The sequence below is a fragment of the Aulostomus chinensis genome, chromosome 6 (genome assembly GCF_037954235.1).
Source record: "Aulostomus chinensis isolate RoL2024-O1b breed Wild chromosome 6, RoL_Achi_v1.0, whole genome shotgun sequence".
Taxonomy (NCBI): Eukaryota; Metazoa; Chordata; class Actinopteri; order Syngnathiformes; family Aulostomidae; genus Aulostomus; species Aulostomus chinensis.
The window spans coordinates 6,547,245-6,573,168 of record NC_141325.1 but is presented as its reverse complement, the minus strand read 5'-3'; the positions used below and the strand labels follow the sequence as shown (position 1 = coordinate 6,573,168).

At 41.7% G+C, this 25,924-nt stretch overlaps 2 protein-coding genes across 9 annotated transcripts; one reads left to right on the top strand and one right to left on the bottom strand.

Annotated features, from left to right (window-relative positions):
- On the bottom strand, window positions 1-8,870 carry ankrd13a (ankyrin repeat domain 13A). 2 transcript variants are annotated; one of them, XM_086206099.1, is made up of 16 exons: window positions 8,681-8,870; window positions 7,304-7,498; window positions 6,340-6,475; window positions 5,928-6,052; window positions 5,797-5,842; window positions 5,452-5,595; window positions 5,182-5,371; window positions 4,255-4,321; window positions 4,068-4,149; window positions 3,834-3,895; window positions 3,622-3,752; window positions 3,372-3,529; window positions 3,153-3,284; window positions 2,537-2,697; window positions 1,828-1,892; window positions 1-1,708 (listed from the first exon to the last, which is right to left on the bottom strand). In XM_086206099.1, the coding sequence occupies exons 2-16, from the start codon at window positions 7,412-7,414 to the stop codon at window positions 1,510-1,512; spliced, it is 1,809 nt and encodes a 602-aa protein (XP_086062225.1). In that variant the 5' UTR covers window positions 7,415-7,498; window positions 8,681-8,870; the 3' UTR covers window positions 1-1,509. The 2 variants fall into 2 exon arrangements, with proteins under 2 accessions (XP_086062225.1, XP_086062224.1); XM_086206098.1 differs by lacking the exon at window positions 8,681-8,870 and adding an exon at window positions 7,716-8,596.
- Window positions 8,101-25,892, top strand: git2a (G protein-coupled receptor kinase interacting ArfGAP 2a). Of its 7 annotated transcripts, XM_086206097.1 has the most exons (21): window positions 9,276-9,659; window positions 12,706-12,839; window positions 13,116-13,228; window positions 13,372-13,477; window positions 13,585-13,671; window positions 13,770-13,900; window positions 14,013-14,107; window positions 14,953-14,998; window positions 15,466-15,517; window positions 15,599-15,671; window positions 15,776-15,873; window positions 15,968-16,079; window positions 16,179-16,321; window positions 17,256-17,405; window positions 19,684-19,932; window positions 20,744-20,833; window positions 23,117-23,199; window positions 23,300-23,491; window positions 23,673-23,807; window positions 24,314-24,377; window positions 24,549-25,892. In XM_086206097.1, the coding sequence occupies exons 1-21, from the start codon at window positions 9,608-9,610 to the stop codon at window positions 24,759-24,761; spliced, it is 2,418 nt and encodes an 805-aa protein (XP_086062223.1). In that variant the 5' UTR covers window positions 9,276-9,607; the 3' UTR covers window positions 24,762-25,892. The 7 variants fall into 7 exon arrangements, with proteins under 7 accessions (XP_086062220.1, XP_086062223.1, XP_086062218.1 ...); XM_086206094.1 differs by lacking the exons at window positions 9,276-9,659; window positions 23,673-23,807 and adding an exon at window positions 8,101-8,288; XM_086206092.1 differs by lacking the exon at window positions 23,673-23,807 and having other exon boundaries at window positions 9,278-9,659; window positions 15,469-15,517.
- Window positions 25,893-25,924: the final 32 nt, after the last annotated feature.

Sequence of the window (25,924 nt, the reverse complement as noted above, 5' to 3'; positions counted from 1 at the left end):
GCCGTACTTTAGAGTCCTCGTGGAAATAAAGTGCTTTTATTTTATAAACAACATTTGAAACTCTTAAAATTTTAACACATTAAAAAAAAAAAACAACAAAAAAAACCCCAACTTGAATGGTATATTACAAAGCTCTCCATTAAATTAACCAAAGCTAACTTTTTAAAACTCGACTCTTCTGCAGTTTGGCAGCTTAAAGTTTACACGTAGTTCCTCGGAAGCTGCTAGACATCAGTCAGCGCGATGCAGGCAGACCTTTGATGAGTGGTTGGTTATCGGTGAGATAATAACAATAGTGGTTAATTTAGGTCACTCAGCGTCACCCCGGAGCAACCGATGCTTCATCTCGCTTCCCAAATGACAAACATTTTCCAACAATCTGTTGGGAAGTTTAGTGTGAGTGGCACAACGTAAAACCTCTTTCTTACAAGCGATGACACAGCAAAACTGTTGGCACATCCTGCATGTGGTGGGCAGGCGGGATGTTTGTGGCGTGTGTGTGTGTGTGTGTGCGTGTGCGTGTTAGTTCAGACTGCCTTTAGGAATCTAAGTAACACTGGTCATGTGCTTCACGACAGCATCCTGGTCTCTGCTGTTGCATGAACAAACTGAGCTGAGAATGCTTGAAGTGACAGTTGACAAATCAAGACAAAAGCATCTGTACTCATTAGGAAATCAAGGAAAATGTTTGTTGATTTGCAGCAAATATACACATTACAATGCTTAATTTCAGCCGTCTGTGGCAGCAACGCACTTTTGTTACCTCTCTGAAAAGTACAAGAAACCTGCATGTACACTTTGGACTCAACTGAACCCAGCGTTGTGAGATATTTGTATGGCAGAGTGATATGTTTATGAGCGGCACCGTCCTTCACCACAGAAATATTTACCAGGCAACAAATTCCAAATGCATAAAACTGGAACCCTGAGATTTCTGCTAATCAATGATCCAACCATTACTGGACCTCAACAAAGTGACTCTGAGGAGACTTGACTGTGGCGGTACCTAAATTCTGTCCCATCAGGCCCACGGCAGTGAGAGTTTCAATCCTGTTTTATAATCAAGGACTGAGGTGGGATGTGCAAGGAAGAGAAGAAACAGTGCTCTGGACCTGAAGTGTCAAATCTGAGCACCGACACGTCACCGAGTCGCCTCAAGCGGTCAAGTTGTTCCCGGATCCTTGATTACATTCATTGAGCCAACTGAAGAATGCGCTTTTTCTGAATTGGAAGAAAATAATTCATAAAAAAGGAAAAAATCCCTCTGTAAAGATGGAGACACAGTATGAGGAGATATAAATGTATAAAGGAGTTTGCTTGTACCAAAAATACATTTTTAAAATATTGGATAGAGCTTCATATTGCCTGTTGCAGAGAAAACTCTGCAGTTGCATAGTTGACTACAGTAGTTGGGAAGGATACTTGAGGTGTGGTGGTTGCTTCTGGATCTGGAAGTTGCATTATTATTACAATTATTATTATCATTGTCATTATTCCCTCTTGATCCCTTTACTTCTCAGTGAGCGAAAGCTGCAAAATCCTCTCCAGTTCCTCTTCCTCCTGCCTCCTCATCCTCTCCTCTTGCTCTTGAGCTCGTGCTGAGAGCTCCATGGCCAGGTGGAGGTCCGAGTCGGGGCTGGAGGTTGAGAAAGAGCTGGCAGGGCTGGAGGTGTCTCGGTATTCCACTAGCACCCCCTCTGGGATACTCCTAGAATAACAGATGTAACATACACGGAAGTGATGGTGGAATAGACGTCTGCGTCTCGCTGGTGAATCGGTCATTTCACCTCATCTAATCATGTGATAGTTAAGCCTGACGTGACCCACCTGTCACTCTGGCTGCTGGGCATGACATCAGTGAAGTCCCCGTCCGCATCCTCCCAGATCCCTTCCTATGACAAAATTGACACAAAGAATTAAAGCGACAGCTCTCAAAGGAGGGCTGCTCCTCGAGGGTCTTCAGGAAGAAAAATACAAAAAAACTCAATCTGGTCTTCGCCTGAAGTACCTTCTGGCTCAGGCCCGAAGAAACAAAAGGAATCTGATGGCAGTGCACTGACTCTACAGGCATATTAACAGCCTGATGCAACCTTAATATACAACATTTTAATAATTACAAATCTATACTTTTGGCATTTAAAAGAAATACTTTACTACTTTATTCTGTGTTTTGACAATTTCACAATCTGTTTCTTTCTAACGTAATAAAGGCCAGTTTCCTGAGATTGTGAAAGAAATGGAGAGAAGAACAAACAAGAAACCTCAAACATTTACAAAACAACACTCACTAATAACAAAAGCTAAATTATATTTGTAATGATTTGAGTGTCAGATGAATGCTGCCCCTCATAAAGACATCAACCATTAAGTTTGATCTTTCGGTATGAGGATCCTCACAAAGGCAGCGTCACTTCAAAAGAGGCTCTGCAGCCTTTTTAAATCTACTTAGTGTTCTAGAACGCGATGACAATCCACGATACAATGCACCAACACTTGTGTATTCAAGAGCACTGAGAGATATTTGCTGCCTTCCCACCTGGCCTGGGACCCCGCGGGACTCCAGGAGACTCTGATGGATGGCGTACTGCAGAAGCTCCTCATCGTTGTTGGACATGGGTGTGTGGCGGCTTCCTCCTCGACGGTGGTAGTGGGCAGGAACCTCAAACACTGACGGACACACCTGAAATAGCGGCGGTGCTGGATGGGTGAAAGGAAGCAGGGTTAGGAAATGATGAACGCGACATTTATATCGAGCAGCACGGTGGAGCAGTGGTCAGCACTGTCGCCTCACAGCAAGAAGGTTCTGGGTTCGAGCCCCGGCTCCGGCATGGGATCTTTCTGGGTGGAGTCTCCATGTTCTCCCTGTTCCTGTGTGGGTTCTCTCTGGTACTCCAGCTTCCTCCCACAGTCCAAAGACATCAAGAGGGGACGAGGCTGATTGATACTCTAAATTGACTGTAGGTGTGACTGTGAGTGTGAATGGTTGTCTGTCTCTATGTGTTGGCCCTGTGATGGACTGGTGACCTGTCCAGGGTGAACCCCCCCCTCCCCCCCCAAACCCTTAACAAGATAAGCGAAAGAAAATGTAGTGGATGGATGGGAGGATGGACATTTACACCTCAACACACAGATGCATTTGGTTGTGTTTCTACCTGCAGCTTCTTCGTCCTCTCCTGATGAGGTTGGTGTGGCTGCTGGTGTTGTGATCGCCGGCTCCTCAGTACTGCATTTATTAACGTTACCAAAAGTAATCCTGGCATTCAGGACATGAAACAGAGGAATCTCTGCCAGAGAAGGAAACACAACTGACATTAGATTTCATGGAGGGAAAAATAATCACAGTACTTGTATAAAACAACAACGACACCCACCAATTTTAACAGGAAATCCAGGAGGAAATTTCAAAGTGACAAAGTCCCGTAGCCGTGCAAAATGTGAACTGGTCCGAGCCATGAGGTCAATAATGGGCGTCACCTGCTCCACCAGGGACAGGGGATGTTCTTCGCTCATCCACAATGTACCTTTGAACCTGTGTGACATGAGGGGAAAGAAATTGTTGCTTAAACTTAAACACAACTTAATAACGCTGAGGGCTAAAGCACAAAGAGACGACAGACGTACTTCTGTGTTCGAATGCTCAGCTCGATAGGTCGCCCGATGTCTCTGTTCTCCAAGTTGAAGTCAGGATCAAAATATTCCGCTGGAGTTATTGCAGTGGGATTTGTGGCGGTTGCATACTCAAGAGTCAGGTCCTGTAAAAGCAAACACTCATCACGTCAGCTGCTAGGAATGAAAATTAGTAGTTTCATCTTATTATTCATTTCATTCGGTACCCCTTGTGCACTTATGTGCTGTTCCACAGTTCCCAGCAGAGACTCCAAGATGTTCCTCTCACCTACGAGCCGAGAAGTCCACATTCAGTACTCTAAATTAGTTTTACTGAATCAAATGTTGGTCACTTATTTGGAAAAAAATTGTATCATTTACGTCACAAGGTATCCTGAGATAAAAATTACTGTGTTATCTATACATGTGCTGAGGGACAGAAAAGATTTTCGTCCACATACTTTTTATCCTGGCTTTCTCCTCGTCAGTAAGATGCTCCGTCCTCGTCCTGATGACCACATTTACATTGTTGACACTGAAAACCTGGGAAAACATCCAAACCCAACTTTTACATATGAATATGAAAGTTTTCATCGGTTTTGGTGGTTATATAAAGTGGTAATAAATAAATGTAAAACTTATGCGAACCTTAGCTTCAAATCCGTTGACTACTTCAGTTTTGTCAGTCCTCCAGCCCCACATCCCTGACTTGTTCCTGTGAAAACACAGCTGTGTTAGTAAAATTACCAAGAAACAACTGCTTTGGGGTACTCCAGCTTCCTCCCACAGTCCAAAGACATCAAGGGGGGGCGAGGCTGATTGATACTCTAAATTGACCGTTGGTGTGGCTGTGAGTGTGAATGGTTGTCTGTCTCTATGTGTTGGTCCTGTGATGGACTGGTGACCTGTCCAGGGTGAACCCTGCCACTCGCCAAAAGGCTGCTGGGATAGGCTGCAGCCCTGCGACCCTTAACAGGATAAGTGGTAGAAAATGGATGGATGGATGGAAACTGCTTTTATAACTTACAATATACTAATTGCTTTAAAATGCCAATTGTCATTTTAGAGGTTTTACAGTGTAGAATTTCCATTGTTTAAACATATGTGCTTGAATGAACTGGTTCTTAGTAAGATATCCTCACTTCAGCCCCGGAGCCAAAGCAGCACTGCCAGGCTACAGCATGTAGCAACTAAAAGGCATCAACCCTTGTGATCAGTTACATCGGCTTGTGATTGGTGAACGTGCACTGTGAATGGCCTGTTACCTGGGAAAAGCATCTACATAGTTTGTTCAATATATCTGTGTTCCCGGATCTTACGTGAATGAAGATAAGAGTGATATAAGAGATAAGAGTGCTTTCTTATACTATTCTAATTGCCTTCTGAATGGGAAATAGTTTTTTTAAATAACCATTAAAGAACCAAATGGAGTCATTGTTGGGACAGCAGCCTCGCTCGGGGAACACCGGTATCAAAGGAGAGCTGTCACCTCAGATGAAACAACCTCACTGAGGAGTTCCTTCTTGGCATCAGAGGCAGTAGAATCAAAGAGCATGAGAAAGAGGAGACATTTACCTTTCAAAAGCAATATCCTTGGTGTCCAAATAGGTGTTGACGATCGGAGTTGTCAATCTTTTGGCAACTTCCTGTTCAGCTGGCTGCATCGACTCTAGTGTGACGTCCTCCATTTCTTGGGAAATATTGAAGCGCTCAGTGTCCACCACTTGATCATCGTGGTTCACCTCCATCAACTCTGCACAGGAATCTGTCAGAAAGCCTGTCAGCAATGCACCGCACTCAGTTGCTCAGAGATATACAACATTTTCAAGTAGTGAAACCACACACCATCTCCTCTGAAGATGTAGCTTCTACGCCCCCTGATCCAAGTCATGTTCTCGAAGCCCAGGAGAGTAGCGTCCACTCGTAGGCTTGCGCCACTTTTCCAAATGCGACAAACATCACTTGGACAAACCCGGGACAGAAGAGGGACTGTGAAACAACAGCATATGAATGTCCCAAAATAGAAACAAACAGGTTTGCACAAGAAAAACATGGCATAGTTCTAAACCACAACACCTACCAAGAGGCAAGTATGTGGTACTTCCTGTATAACCAGGTAAAACCTCTGAACAGGTCAAGATCGGGCAATTGTAGGATATTCAACACACAACTTTAGAGCTTAGAACTTACTCCAACTGGTGAATTCCCACTTCATTTCCATATAGAAGTCTGGAGACTGAGAATGAAATAAAGAAATTAGATCCTTTGAACAAACCTAGATGTGGATAACAGGAGTACAAAAAAATATGCAATGTAAAAACCTCTCGTATCTTTGAGAGCAGCTCAGGCACTCCTCCCAGAGCAGTGGAGGCTTTGAGGTAGTCTCTCCGTTGAAGCACTAACTGAACCATCTCCGGATCTCCAGTGCTGACGGCCTCCTGCAGAACTACACAGGGACATACCAGTGTAAACAAACCACTAAACCTTTTAAGGCAACAGCATCTCTTCCCCATGGGAAGCAACTATCCATTAAAGAACAGTATCAATGACGGTAATAACCAGTGAGAATAAAGCTGCTGCCAGTGGAGCGGATGTGCATTTTTACCAGAAACCTCACTAACAGCAGATGATGTGTTGATTTTAAGAGATGGACAGTAAAATATCCCGCAAAACCCTCCAAGTGAATCGATGAGACAAGTCCAGGAAACATTCATCAGTGTGTTGCCTGCTAACCTGTCCAATTGTGGGCATTTTCTTTAGTTACTTCAGCTCCGTGTCTCAGTAGGACCCTCACAGACTCCAGATGCCCCAGTGACACGGCCAGGTGCAGAGGTGTCCGACCTCTGGGATCCACAGTCTCGATATCAGTCTGACAAAATGACGGAGGAACACAAACAGAGAGCCCAAGTAAACACCTGGTTAGACTAAAACATGTGACATAAAATACTTGTTATGCTTGTTACCATTATTGTCAAAATTTTCTTCTTTCAACTGAGGCCAGCGTCATTGATAATACCGTGGGTTAAATGACAAAACTCAGCATCGTGTCTGGTCGTGACTCATGCCGTTGAGGTGAAGCTGCCACTTATCAGCATGGTTAGATCATAACACTGTGACTGCTTTCCTGTAACATCACTTTGAACAATGAACATGTTCTAAGCCGCTTTCTTGGAGCTTTTAAGAAAAACATATAAATTAGTTTGGATATTGAGAAATTCTATTCTCAGGAATATTGTGCAGGACAAAATACAGTCCACCAGGACTTGATTATCCACAAAGGCAAAATACTCTCTTGAATGTACTATTTCTTAAATGCAGCACCAAGCTGTGGCCGTCTGCATTGGGTGTATTAATCTTAGCAAATGTAAAGCTAGATGTAAGTGGTGAAAAAATCCTTACTTTATCAAATCCAGTCAGATCCTAACGTCACTGTGTTAGCTAATGAATTAGGTTGCATTCTCGTTATTAAACTGGAAGCACGACACTCATCTTTGTTGCAATATCATTAAAATGATCAACCAAACCTGTAGTTCTGTGAATAGTTTTGTCTTGGTAGAGAATTAAACGCAATCTGCAAGTGAAAACCCGAACATCTGTCAACACCCCTGGCCTACATGAACTGGATGCAGCTTCCAGGCTGCATCAAGCTAGCAAACATAAGGGTACAGACTTGCATCATATGTAATGTTTTACCAACCTGTGATAATGTTATTTGTTCTTCCAGTTTCCGGTAATCATTCTCCCACACCGCGGAATGCAGTGGGAACTCCACTCGGATGTCTTCGCTAACGTTAGCGGCTGTGGACATCTTCTTCTTTATGGAGCCTCTCAGTACAACGTTAGCCAGCTTTTTACAGATACAGCCATGGGAGACGGCGGTGGCTATGCGCTACTTCAGGGAAATTTTACAAGTAACATCAGTCATGACGTTAAGAATCTGACATACAAAAGTCAAAAATGACAAACTTTTCCTCAAGCCTTCCCCAAAATAAAACTTTTAAACAAGGAAGTGCCAGAGGTAGCGCACAATAATAACAGGGGTGTCAGACCACCGACCTAGAACCAGGCTCTTAATACAAAGATTACCTTAAAATTAGAAATAATCTTACCAACTTCCTCTAAAGTGTAAGTTTATTCATGCATTCAGCCGACTACTGATCTTTAGATCGCCGAAAGACTGAGTCTGAGTCGTAAAAATCCGCCCTCAGATAAGAAAATTGTCAGTTCCAATTCGGACGCAACCATTCGGCATTTAAGTAGAGGGGGTTGGGTTTCCACAATATTCTGTAAACTTTTTTTTTCAAATAACATTACGTTCGACATTTTACCCGATTAAATCGGATAAATGTATCGTGTAAATGTTGGCGTAAAATAAACGTGTCCAGGAAAAGAAATCTACTATCTTGCGCGTCCATTGGGACGCTTGCCGGGAGACGTTCAAGGACGGAAGTTAAAAATCACTCATTTCATTGTCGACATACTGGCGCGAGTTTGAGTTTAAAACGATGTTATTGCAGTGTAATACGTCATGACTTTAATGTTTCGATGTTTTTACAGCTGATTGATCGATGGAAACATACACATGAATACGCCCATGCTGTCTCGAGGTCCAGCTCATTTCTTTCTTGCCATATAAAAAGGAGACGGATGGCTCCGGGTGTGTGGTTTCAGAGCGGCGCAAGGTATGAGGTGTTCCGGTGAGAGAACAGGCAGCATGACTTCCCAGGTTTGGTCTTTATTGCAGGATATAAGTGGGAGCAGCTGGTAGGTATCTATGGCAGATAGTCCCAGCAACTAGCTGTGACAGATCGCCGTGGTTCTGGAATATTACAAACAGTAATCATCAGTAATGAACGTATCTTAAGCACAACCACTATTAAAAGCACTTATACTGAAGAAAAGTAACGTAAATAACATAACCGGACGTAAAAAATAATTAGTGACTTGAGGGGCTCATGGCTAAAGCTAATGTCCGTTACATGGGTACTTAACGATAATACGCCTGAAAAATCAACTGGTAACTATAAACAGTGAATAATCACACTCTATACTAAGTGAACACAAACCCACTCACCTTTGGTCATTTACACACAGCAATGAAAAAAATTACAGTTTAAACGGCTTTCGAAGGAAATATAATTAATATAATTATAATCTGCGCTACACAATACTGTAATGTTAAAATAGGTGCGTTCAGGGACTCTTCGGAAAAAACTAACAGTCAATTTACTCTTTAAATGGAAATACACATACTGAATGAACCGAACAACATTCAACTCAAACTATGAGGGCTTTCTAACACCATAGTTGTATGACTTAAATGTATTTGCAAGAATAACACTGATACTTATGTAATTAAACAAAGGGGGTATCATAACATTACTTCTTCATTCTACTAATCTTCTCCCCTTGTGAAACAAGGGGACTTAAATCAAACTTGTTCGACTAGTTAATTTGCCCTCTATTTTGTACACCAGATTCTTTCATTTACAACGTAACAAAAAGCTCCGACCACTTAAATGCATGGATTTACTGCTGAATTAGAGATCTTATATTGGGATCCGTGCTACATGTGATTTTTGTTTTTGTTTTGTTTTTTAGGAATTCTTCTTCATAGCGTGGCTTTCCTGTCAGCTTTGGCTCGGGGTATAATTAGCTCAGTGCATCAGCAGCCGCTGGGAACGCTCAAGCTCCGTATAGTCTTGCTGCTGTCTGTCTACCAGAGCCCGAGGAGAGATACCAAACGGGCGTAGGGACCTGAGCTAATCAGCTGCTAAGTCAGCTAACTTTCAGGCAAGCAACGCCGTACCATAGTCAAGTAGGGTAACGCTATAATGGTTGTAAAGCAACCGCTATATGAAGTAGCAGGTCGTTGTTTGGGATTGGCTTTAATTGGCTAGCTCGAGCTAACGCGGAAGGCATTCCCACAGAGTAACCAATGATTAGCTTAACGGGAATAACACTCTGCTAATTTCCAAAGGCATTTCTTCCTGGGTAAAGAATGTCTAAGCGCATGCGAAACACTGAAGTCTGCGCAGACTGCTGTGTCCCAGGTAAGTAAACACAAACCAACCTGGGGTGATGAAGTAATGCTAGCTGGTAGCCGTTATTTACCCACTGAGTGACGTGTGGTCCCTTCGTGCTCAGTAACCAAAACCTCGCACCCTCACGCTTCGGGGTTAAATCGGATTATAAGAGTTGAGCCAAGCTGCTGCTCTCTTCTTGACGGCAAAATATGCCGTACTGTATTTATGACGGGGCGAGTTGTGAGTGTTGTTAGGAGGCATCTAACTTAAGGGTGAGGATGCAATCAGACCCCAGGCAGCTGTCTATGTAAACTGTTTCCGTCCGCTGTTGCTTGAGACATTTACAGTAAGTGTCAATACACAATCAGACGGTTTATTTTACATGTGACAAACCATTTGTCTGTGTCCACCTTTGAACATCCTCCTGGATGAGATATTTATATATATAAAATACTAATGATATAGATGATAACATATATATCTAATTTCATTCAAGTTCAAGAAAGGTGGGTGGTTTCAGTCCCCCATCATCTAAATCAGAGCTTGCCAGTGTCGGGCATGTTGACTAATATCGGTCCATATGGTTTGATTTCACCTGCCAATACATTTTTTTCTAAACAAAGAAATAAAAACAGGCCCAATAACTTAAAAAAAAGACAACAACAAACAAACTGAGAATCATTGTTTAGGTCGTTTTCTTTGCTAAAAGGGCAAATTCTCTTTAAATATTTAAGATCCCCATTTTGGATGCAGCAATGAATTGGAAGCGCGTTAAAAAAATACCTAAAATTTTTATTTTCACAAAGCTTGAAATTACATTTAAGTAAAGGGACTTGGGACTATTTTGTCCTGCGGTCCATTAAGTTTCAGTTTTGGTCCTTTTTAAAGAATAAAAGGTTTGGAATGTAAGGAAATATTGAATGAATAAAGTGTTGAAGTATGATTGTTCTCCACTTTTTCAATTGGGGCGAACGTCTTCATGTTCTGGTGGTATTGGTATTATCTTAATCTTTCCAAACCCAGTGTTTGAGGACTCAGTAGTAGAAATGGTCTTGTTGTGTGTGAGAAGCTTTCAGAAGTCCCATTTATATAGACGTGACGTGATGTTTTTCAGCAAGCACAGGAAGCAAAACAGGATGCAGAGTGAATTGGCCGCATGCTTTCAATGCAGAATTTTTTTTTTTCTATGTGGTGCCTCAATGTATTGTTAATGTGATATACTGTGAAATATAAAGAAATGTTAACACTTCCTGTTACTTTTGCTCGTCCTTCACACGATCATTGAGCTATAAATGGTGTCCCTCACGTTTCAGCACCACCTTCAGCACTATTCTCTCACTCATCCTGCCATGCTAATTTGTCAAAGCCCCTAGGTCCCCACAGCAGCTGGCCTTTTGCCCCTCCATACTCCCTGTTACCAGTTGTTGGCTGGGAATATTTTTAGAGTTTCAAGATCTAGTATTAAATTTAGCAGCACTTGTTGAGGAAAGGGGTAAATCGGCATGGAAGGTCTCAATGGACAGTAGTTTGGAGAAGACTCTAAAACCAGGGACCAGGTGCCAGGGTCTGAGTAGCAACCCCTGCAGCTGTTCCTGCTGCCTCAGCTGCCATCACTCAATATCCTCAACACTTTATTGGCTATCGGAGGGACGAATGAATCCACTATATTTTTGTCCTATATCTTAGCTACTGGAGGACGTAGACAGCTCAACTATAATGTTGGACCAAGTGTTGAAAATAGGTCAGGGGGAAATAAACATTTAATATGGTGAGAGATAATTTAGCATTTTACAAAATTATTCGTAACAATATGCATTACCTGCGGCCCATTTCTGTACAGCAGCTGTCTCTCATTTTTCCACTGTTTTTAAGAGGAAGCAGCTCTGTTACACAACCATACTGCTACGGTGCTTCACTCAACAACCGCGAGTCTTCATTTCCCTTTTTATCATGGCTGACTTCACATCTATCTGGGGTCAGAAAGACTGTAAATGTTTGTTATTGCTGCCCTGTTTACTGCCATCAGACATATGGCTTTTTACTGTTCTGTCTTTCCCTCTTTCTTCTTGTTAGACTGCATGTAGTCCACTGTAAAAAGCCCATTTAGGCATGTTGTAACAGCACAACTAAAGTAACGTTTTCAGTCCATTCATTCATATGTTCTCTGTTGTGCTCATTGTGCGTGTCATGTCAGTTTAAGGCTCCCAGTTGTCTGAACTTGACACCTCCAACAAAAGCTTTGGGGGATGAAACTGGCACCATTCTGTATTTTCCTCTCTGTCAACCAAAAAAGACAAGAACCAAATACAACTCAGCCTGGAGCCTGTTTTGCCTAAATAGCGGTGGCTCAGTGGTTAGTCTAGCTCACTGCACCTCAACCATCTCAGTTCCTTTCTCTGCAGATTTTGCATCTTCCCAGAATCAGAATCACTTTTATTTGCTAACTGTATCGTGCATGAGTTTCACTTGACATAGTCAGCATTACACAAAATGAAACAAGGATAGGAAATAAAGAAAAAAGACAAGCAAGGCAGAGCGGTCCTGGGTTTGTGCATGCAAAAAGACAATACACTGTAAATAACATTGTTACAGGAAAAAAAGATGCAAAAATTGCAAAGTACATTTGTGACAAAAGCAGAAAGTCCAATAATAGATAGAGCCAATACAGTTAAAAGTCCTGGGACTCGGGTCCATGGAGTACCTCTGCCTGCTAAATTAAAACTCAAATATCAGCAAGCATTGCCAGAAAAGGCCATTGAAGGAAGTGATGTGGCAGGGTGATGTCACAGGTTTATGGCATTGAATCAGGTTTTGGTTACACAAATTTATGAGGTGAATTGCTTATGTTATGTTGATTCTGCTCTTAAGATTTGTTAACAAAAAGTAGATGCGCTTAATCCTTCAAGGGCTTGTTTGTAATACTGGTAGTTTCTTTTTTATACACATTTTGTGAACACCAGTGTGAAACAAGCCTTCAACCTAAGTCTGACTGTACTTAAATCAGTAAATGTGAGCGACAGTAAGGGAACTGAAAGCGCCATGATTCTCGCTGCATTTGTTTCCTTCCTCTCAGAGCCTCGCTGGGCCTCGGTGAACAGGGGTGTGTTGATATGTGACGAGTGCTGCAGTGTTCACCGCAGTCTGGGCAGACACAGCTCGCAAGTCCGACACCTGATGCACACTCCATGGCCTCCTACGCAGCTACAGGTAATAACTCCACACAGGACGACTGATTTAATCCCCCTCCATGTTCATATTCACCCCATTAAAGCTCTCATCACAAATTCTGTCGGGCAGTTTGAGCCACATCGTGGTGCTGTCACACAGTCTGTAATGTTGGGTTCTTGAAATCAGCACATATCAGATCAGACAGGTGTATTGATCTTGTCCAAATATAGAAAGTGCTGGTTTAGGAAGGGTCAGCATCTTTCTTTCTAAATCAGTAGGACACATTTGACAGGTTTTCTCTTTCATTTTACTCAGATGGTGCAGACATTGTACAGCAATGGTGCAAATTCAATCTGGGAGCACTCCCTTCTGGACCCTGCGTCTGTGATGAGTGGGAAACGCAAGGCCAACCCTCAGGACAAACTGCAGTGAGTTGTTATTGTATTAAATTCACTCTTGAGTCCCGTCACTAGATGTTGATTTAATGAACAACTTCCTGTGTTGATATGCACCACTGGCTCATTCACTGCCTTTCTGTTTCTGTGTGAATCCGCTCATGATGTCCTCAAAGCCCGAACAAATCAGAATTCATAAAAGCCAAATATCAAATGCTGGCATTTGTCCATCGCATGCCTTGCCGGGAGGATGACAGCTCAACGGCCAAGGATTTGAGCAAGGTGAGGAGAAATAGCTGCTCACATTAAAAAAAAAAAAAGAGGAAAAAAAAGATGTTTTGTTCTAAATCTTGAACCCTTAATAATAAGAATAATGTTTCTGTTAACAGCAACTTCACTCAAGTGTGCGCACTGGGAATCTGGAGACTTGTTTGAGGTTACTGTCTCTGGGAGCCCAAGCAAATTTTTTCCACCCAGTAAGACTCCCCCCTCTTAATGTAAAACCGTCACTTTCGTCTTTGTCTTGGCTTTTCTCTGGATTCTTGGTCTTATACAGTATGTTGCCTTTCTCCAGGAAAAAGGAAACACTCCCTTGCATGTAGCTGCAAAGGCAGGGCAAGTCTCTCAGGCTGAACTATTAACTGTTTACGGGGCAGATCCTGGAGCCCCTGACAGCAACGGCAAAGCTCCCATTGACTACGCCAGGTGAGCTATGGGATTATGTTAAGTAAAGTTTTTGTATGTTTTAAACTAAATGTTATTGCCCGTCAGTTTCAGATGTTTCAAGTGTTACGTTCTTGTACGTGTGTTGTTGTAGGGAAGCTGGCCATCACGACCTGGCAGACAGGCTGGTGGAGATCCAGTACGAACTCACCGACCGACTGGCCTTCTACCTGTGTGGGAGAAAGCCAGGTGGGTATGGAAGCCAAAACTGACTCAATAAAGCCATCAATATGCACCTAAATTTGATCAATAATAAAGGTAGACACATTCATAATTGAAATCTGATGTAAACAATGTAATAATTCTCTTTTCATTAGCCTTTGTATGCATTTTCCTACATATTTACTTCTCTATTTATCACTTTATTTTACCCTTGCATGAAAAAACTCTATCTATTCACTTCTACATTTAATTTTCCATTTTATTTATATAGTTGTTTTTAAATGTGCGTATTTATGTAAATACCATCTAGATTTTATTTTGTCTTTTCACCTTATTTAGTACTCCAAACATTTATGTTTGTATTTTCTCCTAAATATTTCCCCAAAAAATGAATAAAGTTTAAAAAAAAATGGACGTAAATAAACAAACCAGCAAAAGTCAAACTACATCACCCTTTGACAATAAATTGTTATATGTTAAATCAAATTTGGTGCATTAAATACCGCATTTATGTACTTATATATTGATTCGTTTTAATTATTTTTCATTGAAGCAGTTTTAGGTCCTCCGCAGTGAGAGAGAATTTGATTACATTGTATTAAAATAAAGTCAAAGGTAAAAAACATGCCTGTAAGTCACTGTTCTTTGTGCAAAGTTGCAGTGAAAAATAGTTCTGTTTTGATACTTTGTGAAGTGATCTGACACCTGACGTTTGATCTAGGAGGGAGTCAAAGCAAAGGAAACTCTCAAATTCAATTTGCTTTGCAAAACCTGATTAATCTTCAGTAAAGTTAAGTTCTACTTAATAGAAAGTGTAAAGTATCAGTGATACTGTTGGCAGTCATCCAGAGCATTTTTGTTCTTCCTTTCAGATCATAAAAATGGTCAACATTTCATTGTTCCACAAATGGCTGACAGGTAAGAGACGAAGATGAAGGCCAACAGCGCTTGTGGTTTGTCTTTGTATGAGTCGACATGAGGAATGAGTTTAACTTGATCTGAGCCAGCGAAATGAGGGAGTGTTGCAGTTGTTTATGGTTGTATTTTTGCTCCGAGGCCTGTTGTGACTCGCTGCTGGGCTGCTGCAGCATCTATTATCTGTTAGAGGAAACAGACCCAGTGGATCGTTCGCATACTCAATAGCTCTGTAATTACTGCAAATAATTAAAAATGATTCCTAACAGCTTTTTAACTCAATTCCAAACATCAGATCATTTTATCAGATCAATCTCTGTTTTTGTCTGTTTAAATGATGCGTTTGGTTTCTTTTATTGCTCTCTATTGACGAATAAGGAACATGTAAGTATTTATCCAAATGACGTGAGTTAATATTGACCAAACATCTTGGCACATGTGCATTAACGTGAGTTATTTTCTGTTCATAGCAGTTTAGATTTATCAGAACTGGCCAAGGCAGCAAAGAAAAAGCTCCAGTCTGTAAGTATTGCAGCGGTATGTCTTCAGCTCCGCCATTTGTTCCACAGATTAAGTCTGACTGTCCTGAAATCTGTCCTGCAGCTCAGTAATCATTTATTCGAAGAGCTGGCCATGGATGTGTATGATGAGGTGGACCGACGAGAGACTGACGCAGGTGAAGTTTTTATTTCCTGAAAGCACATTTCAAATTCTCAAATTTAAAAATGACAGCGTTGTGCTCTGACCTCTGACCCGCCATCTTCCTCCTATTATTTGTAGTGTGGTTGGCGACACAGAATCACAGCACCCTGGTGACAGAGACCACTGTGGTACCTTTCCTTCCTGTGAATCCAGAATATTCCTCAACTCGAAACCAGGCAAGTCAACTTGACACATATCCTAACAAACCAGCACTATTTCCCTCAGCAGCTATTTGAAGTTAGAATGAGAAAGTGATCTTTTGCTGTCCAGGGACGTCAGAAACTTGCCAGATTCAACGCACATGAATTTGCAACTCTTGTGATTGACATTCTAAGTGATGCCAAGCGCAGACAGCAAGGGAATTCAGGCGCCAGCCCCAAAGGTAAAGTGCCCAAGTGTTGTTGTTTTTTTTTAAATCTTGACGACATTCAACGTTTTGCACAAATGAAGATGTTTCCCCCTCTGTGTCCATTGATTCCAGACAATGTTGAACTTATTTTGAAAAGCATGGCTGTCAGGCATTGCAGTGATAGTCAGGACAATGATCAGCCTGATTATGACAGCGTGGCGTCGGATGAGGACACAGATCAAGAGCTCCCCTCCAGCAAAGGAGACAGGACCAAGGTAACAGGGTGTCACCTCATCATATATGTGGAGATATTGAGTGATTCTTCGAACCATGCAAGTTTTTCTTCATAAAGGTCCCCATAGACAGTAGACAAATTGATAATTATGACTGAAAATGTCATATTTGAGCAAAATAAATCTCTGGTAAAGATTTTTGTCAATCAATCCATAACTTTTTGCATATTTTTTGCAACAATGAAAATAACAAAACTAGAAATGATCTCTAAGACCCCCGAAAAGGCTATTTGCCTACTCTCCTCACGTGCTTATCTGAAAATGAAATATTACTGTATTTATTTCCAAAAAAATACAAATTTCCAAAGAAATAAAGTTAAAATATGTAGGATTTTTTCTCTGGTCCAAGATGAATCCCTGGTAAAGTTTTCATAAAAACCTTTTGCAATTCTTTGTGTGCAGTGCTGCTAACAGGCAGACAAAAATTAAAACCCTTGATAGATACGGTTTCTCTTGATTGAAATCCAAACAGATGTTTTTGCATGAATGTTAAACGTTAGGCTCAGTTCAGACCAAATCTAGCACTGCAGCAAAAACACAGTTTTTCTCGTTCATTCGAATGGGGTCTGCAGAGCTGGAGGCTGGAAAAGTTGAACGAGTCAAATTTGAAATGCATCTTGATGTCATGTTGCAGCATCCAATCACGTGAGCTGGAGGGCAAAGCAGGCGACGTCTTCTGCTGTTTCCTGAGTAACAGACACACACTGATCGCAGTAGTTGAAAAGGGTCCATGTTGGGGGTTGAGAACCTTCTTCATGTCATGGGTTGTTTATTGGCAGTTTGTGAACAGTTCACATCATAGGTCCCACAAAGTAGCCATGTAGTAAGGCGCCCACACCATCACGGTGCCTGATTTAATATTTTCCTCTTTTGCTCAAGCGGCCTGAGCATTCCCATACACACTTCTCTCCTGCAGAGCCTGGACTCAGATCTGTCTGATAGCCCGATTACTATGCAAGAGTACTTGGAGGTGAAGAATGCGCTCTCTGCCTCTGAAGCCAAGATTCAGCATCTCATGAAAGCCAACAGCAACCTGAGTGATGAGCTGAGGCTGATGCAGAAAAAGGTATCCACCGCGCTCCACCAATAAGATCACTAACACTGGGGCCGGACCGAGGGGGGGCCACAGTGGTCAGCAGTGTGATCCGTCTCTGGTGTGGAGGCCCCGTCAGCCTGTGGCTTGTAATGAGGGTTCAGCTACCTGTTGCAAGACACGGCTGCTGTGACACCCTGCTGGTCCGCCCTCTGTTTTGGCCAGCATGTTCACTTCACAAGCCTAAATATTTGTTTTCTGGATTTTTTTTTACTTTGCTCCAGTTCATATCACAACAGTTTAATCCATCTTTCTGTATAACAAGTCCAGTAGTGTCACATTTTACTAACAAGCATGTTTGAAGAAACTGCACGAGGTAACTGTTTAATCCCCTCGTAGTTGATAATGACTAACATAACTTGTATGTGTGTGCCTTGCTTCATCACATATACCATGTGCTTGTTGCATTGAATAGTTTTAGTACATGTGGATTTACTGTTAAACATGTTTGCCTAGTCACATTTCATCATAATTTTAGTGTAAATCACATAGAAGCCTCCTGTATGTGAATGTTTTCTGCTCAGATGTATGCAATATGCCTCAATTTAACGTATCTCATCAAACCAAAAGTGTTATGAAAAGGATTTTGGCCCCAGATTTCATATATTTGTTCAAACATCTGTCAGTTAGGTTAAATTTTGTTTCATTGCTTATTTTTTTTTCAAAGATAATTTGTTTTTATGTGACACTGTTTGAGATTCTATCCAGATGTATACAGTATGCCTCGATTTATTAATTTATTTCCCTCTGCACCTGCACTATTTTAAATCATTTTTCTTAAATACTTCCTCCCAGTAACTTGTTTCTTTTCTTATGTTAAAATGCTTTGATGTATCTGTTTTCAAGTAGTTTGCAGATCATTTACTTCTGCGAGCTCGGTTTGTGTTCATTGTGACTCGTGCAGTAGACGCGCAGCGCTGTAGCCTTCTTCAGTCGGTAATGATGGGACCGGCCTTGTCCCAGCTCGTGTTGATAGATAAAGATGTGATGTTTATATGTCAGCCACACAAAAATGACCATTTAAAAAAAACGAGCGTACACAATATCATGAATCCACATTTCTTACCGAATCATTCACTCACCACCGTTCCAAAGAAATTTTCAACATCTGTCAGAACTCCAATCAGTGCTTACACTCCGCTGCACCGTCTGATTTCTCTACGTTAGTTGCAGGTACCTCCTTGAAGCCAGCCAAACTTTGACACTCTCAAAAGAAATCATCTTTATTCTAGTTTAATTCTTGAATGCCTCTCATAATTCTTGAGTTCATCTTTCTGTACTGTAGCTACATCTTTGACTGCACCTGTGACGCTTACCTTCGCAACAATCTTTTGCTTGCTTAACACTTGCTTTTGCATTTGAAACCAAAGAATGAGAAGACCTCTCCTATGACGTTCACATGATTGTTAGTGGTTCAGTTGGTCCGTTAATAATCACAAGGGTGGTCCTGAAACACCTAATGTTCAATAAAATATTCCATCTCCTTTGAGGTCATTTAGATTTAAATTGCTCAACAGTTTTTTTGTAAATGAAGCAGCATCAGGTTTCATATATTGGTGCTAGAATTAGCTAGAAGGGCTGTGTGATGTGACCCCAAAACAGCACAACAGTTATTTCATACTTTTAGCTCTGTGACAATGTATGACATTATTACGTTGTTCTCTGACATTCTTTTGTACCGCTAAAGCAGGAAAAATCACAGGTGAACCATTTTTGGCTGTGGATTGAATGTTCGAAATCAAAGCACACAAATGTTGTTTGAAATGAGAGTTAGTTTCAAAAATTCTCATTGTAGTTGTGAACTCAACGTCGTACAAAGTAGTATATTGGATTTTTTGCCCGCAAAAAAAAAAAAATGCCTGCGAGAAGTAGTAAATTAACACACTGGCTAGGGGAAAGTTTTCCCCTTTCTTAGTAGAATTTGAGTGCATAGCTCAGCCCTACTAGCTATCAGGCTGTAATTTTCATGGTTTGGGTGGTGTGAGGGTATTTCAATCAGATCTTTCTATATCATGGAAATAACCGAAACAGGACGCTTTCTCTAATTGTGTTCGACTCCAGAAAGATGATTTTTTTTTTGTTTTGTTTCTCTCTGGCAGAATGAAACGATTGTTAGCATGCTGACAGCTAGCGGTCTGCCATTAACGGTACAGTAAAGATAAAGGAAGTGCTGTGAAGGTGAAAGAGAGCAGGGCAGGGGAAGCTTGCTTTGCTGACAGCGCCTCTTAGTGTTGCTGACTGTCTCTTCCAGCTGCAATCTCTGCAAAGCGAGAACACCTCTCTTAGGCGGCAGGTCACAACCAATATCTATCAGATCCCCAGCGGTTCAGACTACCCCGACCCCTCCAGCCCCTCAGCCCTGAAACGCCGGCAGTCTGCACGGGCCAGTCGGCCCATGTCTATGTATGAGACCGGCTCAGGCCTGAAGCCCTATCACCCTAAAGGGGAAAGTCCCTACCCAGAGGAGGCTCTCCCCACCCTACAACCCTTCCCACCTCATGTAAGTAAGACCTGTTCCCTGCACTCGTTTGCCACTTCCTCTCCACTGCCATTTCCACTCCTTTCCCTTGTGTCTTCACCCTGTCTGCAAGCCTGTCTCTCTACCTTTTCATCTTTTTTCCTTTAGTCCTTCCAAAATCTGGTTGTTTTTTCCTTCTTGAAACAGTGTCATTAAACTGCACATGCATCGAGCCACATCCAGTCACAACTCATCACGTCAACTTCTGATACACAGTCAAGGCCATTATCTGCATACATCTGTTGTTTACTGGTGTGCTGCTTGTTTGTCAGACATAAATTAGTTGTACTTGCTAGGAGATGCTGTTTTTGTGATATCCTTTGAAGGTTGTACTGTTGTTTTTATGTTGATGAAGCATTAAAACTACCATACAAATACTCTGTGTTTTGTACTGCATGAAAAACTCACAACATCTTCTTTTCTTATTGTTTTGGATTCTTTGGTTCCAGTGATGACACTAATACAGGTAGATTATTAGTTTTGATGAATGGATTAACACGCCGGCTCTTGGGTCATTTATCAAGGACACTGAGCTTGAGGATATGTTTCGGAAATGAATGCAGAATCAATAAAAACAACTGATCTTTTCTAAGTTTTCTACAGCCAGTAGCATTGATTGACTGAAAGTTACTCTCCAAAGAGACAGGACTATTGAATTCTCAAACCTTACTTTCACTGCTCAGGTTTGGAGTCATCTCTGCGTTCCACTATACAGCTGAGCTGCTTCTGAATCTCACATATTATTTTGTCAGAAACCTGTCTCCCTAAAATGTGATTTGAACCCTGTCTTTAGAGGGAAAGGGGCGCTTATGTGACCACCTCTTCATCCCTCCCCTCATTTCCATCCACCCTGTCTTGGTCAAAGGATGAAAGTACCCAGAAGGTTAAGTACATCCTCACTCGGTCCACACCTTGTGCCACTCAGCAGGTCTGCCGGGCACCTCCTCCTCTTCCTCCTCCTCCCTCATTCTGCTCTTCTCCAAATGCTATCTGCCTCACTGCATGAGCCACCCCTCCACCAGCTGCCCTCACCATCAGACACCTGCCTTCATCAGCATCATCCTCATTGCAGAGCTAAAATTGGAGCTCTCTTGCCTGACAAGTGAATAATGAAGAGAAAGCTATGCCTGTGATGAGCTACTATCAAAGTGATACTTCATCCAAAAGGTGTATTTTGCCTTTAATGTACTCACAAATGTGAGTCTTTAGCTCAGAAAGACAAATGTACCCATTTTTTAATATCATTTTGCAAACTGTGGAGTCCATCACCCAGTTTAACCCACATCTTTATCCAGCCGTATGCTCAGGGATCCAAAAACACTTCGATTTGAGCTAAAAACAAACCAGCCCCTGTGGTTCGGAACACGTTGACTGCAGAGCCGACTGGGACCAGGTAGCACATTCAGTTGAACCAACCTGCCCGTACTTGCCAAGGATAGTGCGGAACTGAAAGTGTTGTGATTTGTTTTTAGGCTCAAATCACGGCATTTGTGAATTACTGAGCTCACAGCTGGATGAAGAAGTGGACTGCACTGGACGATTCATTGACTTTGGACAGTTTTGCTGTTGTGCTGTCAGCTTCATGCTACTGTAGATATTTATGGTGGTTGGCTCTTCCTTCGTTCTAGCATCACAAAGATGTAAAGCAAGAAAGTTAAAAAAAAAAGCATCTTCATGAGCAAAGATGCCTAATGGTGAGTACTAGAACAGCAAAAAAACACTTTTGGGTGAAATATCACTTTAATGCTTTCTTTCTTTGTCTGCAGGAGATGATGTTTTAGAAAGTTAAATGATTGTTTGATGGTTATTAACAACTGTTTTACCCTTTAAAATATATAGGTGTGTGTGTGTGTGTGTATATGTATATATATATATATGTATGTATATGTATGTATATATGTATGTATGTATATGTGTGTATATATGTGTATATATGTATATATATGTGTATATATGTGTATATATATGTATATATGTGTATATATATGTATATATGTGTATATATATGTGTATATATATGTATATATGTGTATATATATGTATATATATGTGTATATATGTATGTGTATATATATATATGGAGGTAAATAAATATGTGTACATATACCCATTTTTTTAAATAAGAAAAGAATAGCTCCTTTGTTCCCCAGGGCAATATCCCCTTCATGACCTGAAAATGATTTAATGAGACATGTATGATTACACAGTGTGATTGATTACACGTTCAATTTTAAAGCTGATTTTAGTTTAAAATAAAAACTGACTTTGGTCTCCAACAACAGAGGAGACATTTCTGAACTTGGTGAACCTGGGCTGGGAAACTGGCCTGCTCCACTTCCTCCAGTTAAACCCTGGTGATGCAGGAGTTCCTACAGTTTTATTATGTGAAGGCAGAACAAAGACTTATCTAAACATGTACGGGCTCATCGCATTTCCTTCCAGATTCCTGTGTGCTGCATGTTGTGCTGCACGTGAGAAGAATATTCGATTTAGTCAGAGATGAACAGGTACGAGGCCTGTGTTGCTTGAATGTACTTGTTAGTAGCGTTTGGGACTGAACCAAAAACCTCTACCTCATCTTTGTTGTACTCTTGTGCTGTGTGTTATTGATTTATGAGGTCATCTGACTTCCCCTCCTCACACTTTCACCCTCAGGGGTGTATTTCTCTGAAGTGTGCAGGATGAGTCATGCTGGTGTGTCATGGCTCTGATGTCATCCAAACTGCTCATGGATGTTTCTGTCAAAGTGTCCCATCTGAGAAAGCTGCAGAGTTTTATCTTCAGCGATTCTGCCAAGTCTTGTCTTCTGCAGTTAGTTGAGAAGTTCAAAAGCTTCGATATGCATATCAACATACAATACCTTCATAATGACGTGTAGGTAATCTGAATCCTGCAGAAACCGATTTTACTAACCAATAATCTTAATGGCTGTGCTCTTGCTTCACAGCTTTACTGGCTTGAGTCAGCTGCATTGCTTTTACTTGTTTATGTTACACTTTTTATCCTGTCACATACTGTTGACTCCAACATTTTGTCTTTATTTGTTCTCTATGGAGGTGAGTTTGATTCTTAACACGCAGCGTTGAGTCTCTGCTTCCGCCACAGATGTTTCTGGTTTATGTTCTCAATGATGAGACATAATCACAAAAAAATCTCTTCCTTCCAGGCTTCGAAGTTAGAGAAGCAGAGCAGCATGCCTGAAAGTGACTATGACAATACTTTGAATGACTCTGAGGTGGATGATTCAGGGTAAGACCAGACTTTCCTGTCCCTAGAATCCAGTCAAGAGTCAGATTATGAGCTTGAAGAGTTTGGTTTGGCAGTAAAGTCCCCCTGAATCTCTCTGCAGGTTGGGCAGGAGAGGGAGGCTGAGGAGCAGCGGCTGGCTGGGGGAGGGCAGCTCTATCCCTGAGCTTGATGATCTAGAGGTGGAATCAGACCCCACTCTTCCCAGCACTGAGGACGTCATTCGCAAAACCGAGCAGATTACTAAGAATATCCAGGAGCTCCTGCGAGCGGCGCAGGAGAACAAACATGACAGGTAAAGAGTTATGAGACCAGGATTTGTCTTTAGCATTCCCACGCTTTCACTTCCCTCCTTAGCTCCTCTTCCTCATGTTTAGTTTCTGTAAATCTCGCTGTCTGTTCTCTTCACCATTCCCCTTCATTCATTCTACTTCCACTTTTCTCCGGTGTTCCGTTGTTGTCTTCACGGCTGTGAGCAGACCGTGCGAGCGTGAAGGCGTGCGCAGGCTCAGGCACAGTTTGGGATGCTTCAGCACTCTGGTGCCCTGGGCTGAGAAGGCCCCCACTCCCCTTCAGCCCCTCAACCTCCGCTCCCCTGATCCTGCCTCCTGGTACTCTGGCCTCTGTCCCTGCCTCCCAGGCACAGTTTGATTTTTCTGTCCCTCACCCAGTTTCTGACACCCCCCCCCCCCTTCTCTCTCACCCGCAAATAACTCCGTAACCTTTTTTGGTTGATGTTCTACTGACTCATTTTAACTTTTCTCTTCAAGCGCTGACTAATAATCTGCTTCAGTTGATGAAAAATGAAATTACATCAATGCAGTGACATGCTTTTGACACACGGTTTAGCGAATACTATCATACAGGTTCGGAGTGTTAACTGTAAAGGGTTTTTTTTTGTTTTTTTATTATGGAAGTGTGTTCTGGAATAAAAGGCCTTTCGACTTATGGTGCAAAAATGTGTAAACTCATTGTTGGAAATTGTTCCACGTCATGATGTTAAGGTTGATGCATGGTGTGTCGTGAATATTATGTTTTAGCAATGATTAATTCTTAATCTGGAATTCTGAGGCGTCCATTTGTATGACTCACGGATAGTCTTGCCTTGCTCTCACAGCTTCATACCCTGCTCAGAAAGAATACACGTGGCTGTAACAGAAATGGCTGCCCTCTTTCCCAAGGTGAGGTAACCTGTACACACTGCTGTTTTGAAGTTACAGGAATTATCATCTGATTAATTGTAATACTGTTCTGATATTTTCATTTGGTTCTCAACGCAAAGGGAAAAAAGCAGTCTTTTCCTTGAATATAGATGGATAAAATATATGCAAATATACTTGTTTCCCCTGCAGAGGCCACGCTCCGAAACTGTGAGAAGCTCTCTTCGTTTGTTGACCTCCAGTGCGTACAGGCTTCAGAGCGAGTGCAGGAAGGCGGTTCCTCCGGAGGGCTGCCAGGGCCCGGACATGCAGCTGGTCACCCAGCAGGTCATCCAATGTGCTTATGACATTGCCAAGGCAGCCAAGCAGCTCGTCACAATCACTACAAAAGAGAATACCAACTAACAGCACTTACAGGGCTACAAAGCCACTAACATCTCAGTTGTTTGTTTTTTTCTGATATATTTTTTTTAAATTATTTTGTTGTATTTGTGGTATATGCATGCATTCTTTTTTTTTTTTTTAATTTATGAATAAGTACTGACAACTTGTGACAAAATCTGATTGGAAGGGAAAGACTGTGCAGCTTACAGATACCGTGGCGGTCGTAATAGCTCAAGTTCTCTTATTTTACGAGATCATTTCCACAAGCAGCTAGCAGGCCTGGGAAGTTACTGGTTCCTATTTTACTTTAACAATTGGAGCAACTGTCTCTTCACAAGAATCAGCTCATAGTGTATATACTTTCATTGAGAGCAGGATTCAAGCACACTACAGTACATCCATATGACGCTATTGATTAATGTGGTGTAATCAGTGCAAAGCAGATGCTGAAAAGCCATAAATATATCATGAATCCATCAGCACTGAATGACTTAGCAAACACTTGTAGGTAAAGAACCCCCCCCCCCCCCCCCCCCATCGTGAAAACATCATACACTACGCGTAGGCTATTTAGTTCCTCCCATTAAATGTTGGCAAATTCATTTATGCACATTTGTAGCTCTGCAATACAGATGTTTGTTGCATAGAGAAGCTATATAAATGGCTTGTTCCTTGTCCAAGTGTAATCCAGTCTGCAGTGCACTGTTGCAGCTATTTATGTGCCCATTTGTTCAGTCAGTGAACGCATACACACTTTGTTCAGGGGCCAGGTAATATTCTTCACCAGCGGCAAGATGTTGCGTTAAGATTTGCTGTGTTTCTTAAGAGGCTCCACTCTGCACTGTACTCTGCGGTCTCGCGTGCCACTGCAGTGTTGTTCTTGTTACAAGTACTTAGAGCAGATAAACCATACGTACGTCCATGTGTTTTGTGCTCTGTTCTGTTGCTGATCGTTTTGTATTTAATGTGCAACATCATGGGATTTGAACTCTTCGGTGTCTCCTGTAGAATTGTGCAGCACAAGGTTCATCCTCACTGGGTGTTTCAGAGGTCATTTTCAGATCTGATCACGGATGACTGTCCTTGAACAGTGCGGGGATGTTTGTGACGCAGCTGTTAAGTTGCAATTTGGGAAAAGTAATTATTTTCTAAATAAACATAATTTATAACTAAAACCTGTGGAG